The sequence below is a fragment of the Musca autumnalis genome, unplaced genomic scaffold (genome assembly GCF_047663935.1).
Source record: "Musca autumnalis isolate F117 unplaced genomic scaffold, ASM4766393v1 scaffold_1, whole genome shotgun sequence".
In the NCBI taxonomy this organism is placed as follows: domain Eukaryota; kingdom Metazoa; phylum Arthropoda; class Insecta; order Diptera; family Muscidae; genus Musca; species Musca autumnalis.
This window is the reverse complement of record NW_027411644.1, coordinates 288466694-288471978: the sequence shown is the minus strand read 5'-3', so window position 1 is coordinate 288471978 and position 5285 is coordinate 288466694. Positions and strand designations below refer to the sequence as shown.

General features: G+C 33.6%; 1 protein-coding gene across 1 annotated transcript; it reads right to left on the bottom strand.

Moving 5' to 3' along the window:
- Positions 1-606: 606 nt before the first annotated feature.
- On the bottom strand, positions 607-4862 carry LOC141391338 (uncharacterized). The gene is made up of 2 exons (XM_073964246.1): positions 1319-4862; positions 607-1149 (listed from the first exon to the last, which is right to left on the bottom strand). Exon 1 carries the CDS (start codon positions 4707-4709, stop codon positions 3714-3716), a length of 996 nt encoding a protein of 331 aa, XP_073820347.1. The 5' UTR covers positions 4710-4862; the 3' UTR covers positions 607-1149; positions 1319-3713.
- Between the last annotated feature and the right edge of the window lie 423 nt (positions 4863-5285).

The following is a 5285-nucleotide window of genomic DNA, read 5'->3' as shown; positions in this document are numbered from 1 at the left end:
ATAGAACTGACAAATGTGTACATCCCGCCGATTAATAACTGAATTCCTCGTTATTGGTTCAGGGGTCAGAATGAAGTCCGAAAATTTTACCAGAGTGTAAAACACCAGACTGAAGGGTATAGTGCAGGCACATTCTCCTGTAAAGATCATGAAGTGAATCTGGTAACTGATATAGATAGAGTACTGAGGATCTGGATGGGGCATGAAGCTCTTAGTATCGCAAATAGGCGGCGATGAAGGTACACCAGAACCAATTCCAAAGGACGACGTTGAAGGCCTACCACCTAGCCAAAGCGAGGTCATAACAACAATTAATGGCATGTCCCGTACACAAGAAAGGAGACAAGACGGTTTGTACAAACTACAGAAGAATATGTCTGCTACCAATCGCATACAAAGTTGCTGCCGACCGTACTGTGTGAACGTCTAAAACCTATGGTCAATGAAAAGGGATTTTAGACCTGGTTAATCCACAATTGACCAAGTCTTCATACTGCGCTAAATACTGGAGGAGACCTACGAAAAACAGATCGGCACACACCACCAATTCGATCAAAGGTGTTCCAAGCTATGTCTTAGGTTGGTATCCCTGCAAAACTTATACGGTTTTTTTTTTTTTTTTATTAGTTCATTTATTTACATTTTTATATACATTTTCAAAATTAATTAATGCCTCAGCGCCTTTTATAGGCATAAGAGAGGCTAAATGGCAACATTATTTTCGTATTTATTATTAATTTACATAGCGCTAGCAAAAACAAATAAATTAGTCTCTTAGAAGTGTTTCAATGTTTTGCAAAAGATAATCTTTTAATCGTTTTTTGAATAAAGAAATACTTATTATATTTTTTATTTCAACTGGTAACTGATTATATTCTCTTGGTCCAGCATATCTAATTCGTTGCTTTGTTAAATCTAGTCGACATCTGACAGTCTCCAGATCTGATGCATGTCTAGTGTTTCTACCAGTAACTTCCCCATTCTGCCTGAACATTATCGATGAAAATCCAATTCTTTTTACAGCTTTGAACATTGATATCAATAAATGATACTTATATAATCCTCTTATAGGCATAACATTTCTTGCTTTATACTTATAAAGTTCAAGAGTGGAAAATCTGGACGGGAGATCATATACGATTTTAAGGGCTTTATTTTGGGCACTTTGTAACATTTGTAAAGAATTATTGTTTTTGAACCCATAAATAACCGGTAGATACGTTAAATGCGAATGAATTAGGGAATAATAAATTAACTCTTTAGTGTTAGTATCAAGTTTCGATTTAAATTTGTACAAAATTCCAGTGGCGGCTGAGACCTTATTTTTTATGCTACTTATATGAGCATCCCAAAGCAAGTTATTGGTTAATGTTATGCCCAAATATGTAACACTAGAGGACTCTACTATTCTTACCCCATCGATGTAAATTGACATTTCACTATCTGATCTAGTAACATGTGGTTGAAATCGCACAAATTTAGTTTTGTTGGGATTTATGAAAAGCTTATTTATTCTCGTAAATTCTACTAAAATAGAGGCGTCATGTTCTACTATAGCTTCGAGAACTTTTTCGTGTTTGTAGTTGTACAACAGACATATGTCATCGGCAAATAGGAATAATTTACCAAAAAACTGTAAATTTTTTATATCGTTTATATAAATTTTAAATAATAGTGGTCCAAGGACACTGCCTTGTGGGACACCATATTTAACAGGAAGAATTGCACTTGTTGCCTCACCAACTTCCACATATTGACATCTATTTCGTAAATAGTCGGTAAATAGCTGCAAAGTCATAACAGACAAACCAATGTTTCTGAGTTTTTGGATCATAATGTCGTGATCTACCAAATCAAATGCTTTGGATAAATCGAAAAAAACTCCCGCAACTCCCTTCGCACCTGCATCAATTTTGCTACAAATGAATTCCACTACATTTACTACAGCTTCGTCAGTACCTGAACCTTTCTTAAAACCAAATTGTTGCTCAAATAATAGATTATTATCATCAACGTAAGAAGATAGTTGTTCGTAAATAAGTTTTTCAAAAATTTTATCTACTATTGAAAGAACAGCAACTGGTCTAAAATCCGCAATATTTTTCGAATTTATCTTTTTTTGGATTGGCAAGATTCTATGAATTTTAAGGCTGTCTGGGTATACTCCGGCAAGAATCATATGGTTAAAAATGGTTACAAGTATGTTCCCTAAAAGAGACTTATTATATAACAACATTTTAGGTGTTATTTTATCAGAGCCACAACCTTTTCTTATGTTCAATAATTCTATAACCTGAATAACTTTTTGAATATCAACGCTTTGTATGCAAAAAACGGTCTGAGTGGGAACAAGAGTGGAAAATAAATTTATATTGTCGCCAGGAAACTGTGTTAACTTGGCCTTTAATTTTTCCACTGAGTCTACGAAGAATTCATTTAAAGCATCGGCTTTATCCTGATCTGTAGATAACTGAATACCATTATCCATCGTTATATCAATATCTCGCTTTTTTGTTCTACCAAGGTTTTTATTAATAAAATGCCAGGTTTTTTTGGTGTCACCCTTACAAGCATTTAGGTTATGTTTGTAATAATTATTCATTAAATGTTTATTGGCGTATTTTATTATTCTACTAACCCGTTTTAATTGATCCGTTAAATACATTTTTTCTCGACTTTTTCTTCTTTTATTCAACAATTTATTTTTAAAATCCATGAGAGCAGATAATTTCTCATTTATCCAAGGCGAAAGATGTTTACGAATGTCGTTGGATTTTCTCTCAATTGTGGTACATTCCGAAATTGCAGATGTAAATGTGCGAATAAATTTATTACATAAATCAGGATCTTCAATATCCTGAGTTAAATTATAAAGCTCAGCATTTAGAATACTAGAAAGCTTAGCCAAATCAGTTTTCTTAACAGTTTGCGTTGTGAAGTTGCATGTTCTGAATGAAATATATAAAAAGCAATTCAACAAATTATGGTCTGACAAATCGTTTTCAATGCTTTGTACCGATACCTTTTCAGGAAAATTGCAAGTCACCCAATCAATAGATGCTTTGCTCACGGGTCTTGTAACCAGGTCGTGACAAGGCTTCATATTGAAATCTTGAAATAAATTTAAGATATTTTTGCTTTGCACATGGTTGCGAAGATCGACGTTTAAATCTCCCACTAGAATCTTCGGACCACTACATTGTTCCAAAATAGATTCCAACAGCCGCATAAAACTTCTTGATTTACAACGCTGTGATCTATATACAGATATAATTGTTAACTTTGCATTTTCAACCTTGACATCATCTAGTTCAATAGCAAGCACATCCAAATTATCATCACTAGCATTTAATAAAATGTTATATCTCAAATTTGAATTTACAAACAATGTAGTTCCCCCGAATGCATCAGTTCTGGTACAACTAACAGCCCTAAATCCTTCCAACTCATACAACCTCAACAAATTTTTGATGAACCAAGTTTCTTGGATTGCAATAATTGAAGGTAGATTACATAACTTTTTTATTTCATCTTGAAATCGATTAAATTTTGTTATCGAAGAAATACTTCTTGCATTAAGAGACACAATATTAAAAAAATTTTGATTTTGATTTTGAAAGTGATAATTAAAACTATCAATGGTTTTGAAATAATTGAGATCCATTAAAAAAATTATTTAAAAGAAAATTATATCTTAAATAAAACACACAAAATTAATTGGGGGATAAAAATCCGGCATCATCATAATCATCTTCATCATTATCATCGTCCTCATCATCATCGCTTATGGCTGCTTCTTCTTCGCGTGCAATAGCTGAGCGAGTACGCAAGGCTACCGGTTGCTTAGTTACTACGGATTTCAAAATGTTATCAACATCATCTAAGCTTCTCAGTTGAATCGATCTGGCGTTCGTGTCTTTCCTTGTAAATATTTTACCGTCTCTGGTATAAATATATTTATATCCCAAGGTTTTTAAAGACTTAGCATATTTCAAAAGTTCCAAAGTATCTTTTGTAAGAAAGTCATTAACGAACACATTTTTTAATTCAGCATCATCTTTTAAGTTTTTCTTGTCCTTCATAAATAGTGCTTTGCTTTTCTTGTTCGCAAATTTGACAACAACAGCTGTTTTGCTGGTTTGCATATTCCGATTTATGAAATATGCATCATCAATTTCTTTTTCATCAATAACACAACCGGCTTTAGAAACAATTTTCAGCACCACATCAATTGGTTGAGTATTAGCATCAGCATTAACGCCATTAATAATACAATTATTTTGAACTCGCTGATTATTTAGAAAATTAACCGTCGTTTGCAATTTGTTAACATGTTCGTTTAAACGTTTGTTTTGTTTTTGCAGAGTTTTTATTTTGATTGTGTTTTTCTTAACTCCGGTCAAAATTTGGTCATACTGAGATGACATAAACTTTATTGTTTCCTTCATCTCTCTCATTTCTTGCAAAATTGTCTTTAGTTCAGATCCGTTATTACGCGGCTCACATATATGACATTTATATTCCAGAGAGTCATTATCTACCAATCTCTCCAACTCCAGTTTATTTAATTGAGTACACTGCCAATGGAACATTCTTTTACATATATCGCAGTCTATTGCTTCTTCGTTTTCCAACACTGGTGTCTTACATTGCACACACTTAATTATTTTTTTCACATTATTTGTGCTTCTTCGCTTCGGATTAGGCATATTCGATGTTTCTCAAAGAGAGTAACAATTATTCAATGTGAACGAATAAAACTTATTTCGCTTTGGTACTTCAAACCACTTAATTTGAGTGTTTATTTAAGAGCGTTCGCGCAAGCAAAATTTTTCCGTCTTCTAGCCACCAGGGTTGCCAACTCCCCCGGTTATGCAGGACGACATTGGCTAACAAAAGATCAGCTGTTAAAGAAGGAAAGAACCTCTCCGAACGAGGTTTCAGACAAGGTAACAGTCTATCGTGTGATTTATTTAACATTCTTCTGGAAAAGGTCATACGAGAAGGGAAAAGGATAGAGATAAAAATTACACTATATATAATAAAGATATAATTTTACTGGCCTACGCAGACGATATTGACAGAATAGGTCGATCAACTCAATCCGTAACAGCCACCTTTGCGAAAATTGAAAAAGTAAGTCTGGCAGACAACGGCGATAAGAGGAAGTTTATGATATCAACTGTGGATGTTCAGAATTACGAATTTAAGGTAGTAAATGACTTTATTTACCTCGGCACCGCCATTATGAAAAGTAACAACATCAGTTATGAAATCAAGAGAAG

Excerpts from the sequence above, each read along its gene's own strand:
- LOC141391338 (XM_073964246.1), bottom strand. The coding sequence starts at position 4,709 with ATGCCTAATCCGAAGCGAAGAAGCACAAATAATGTGAAAAAAATAATT.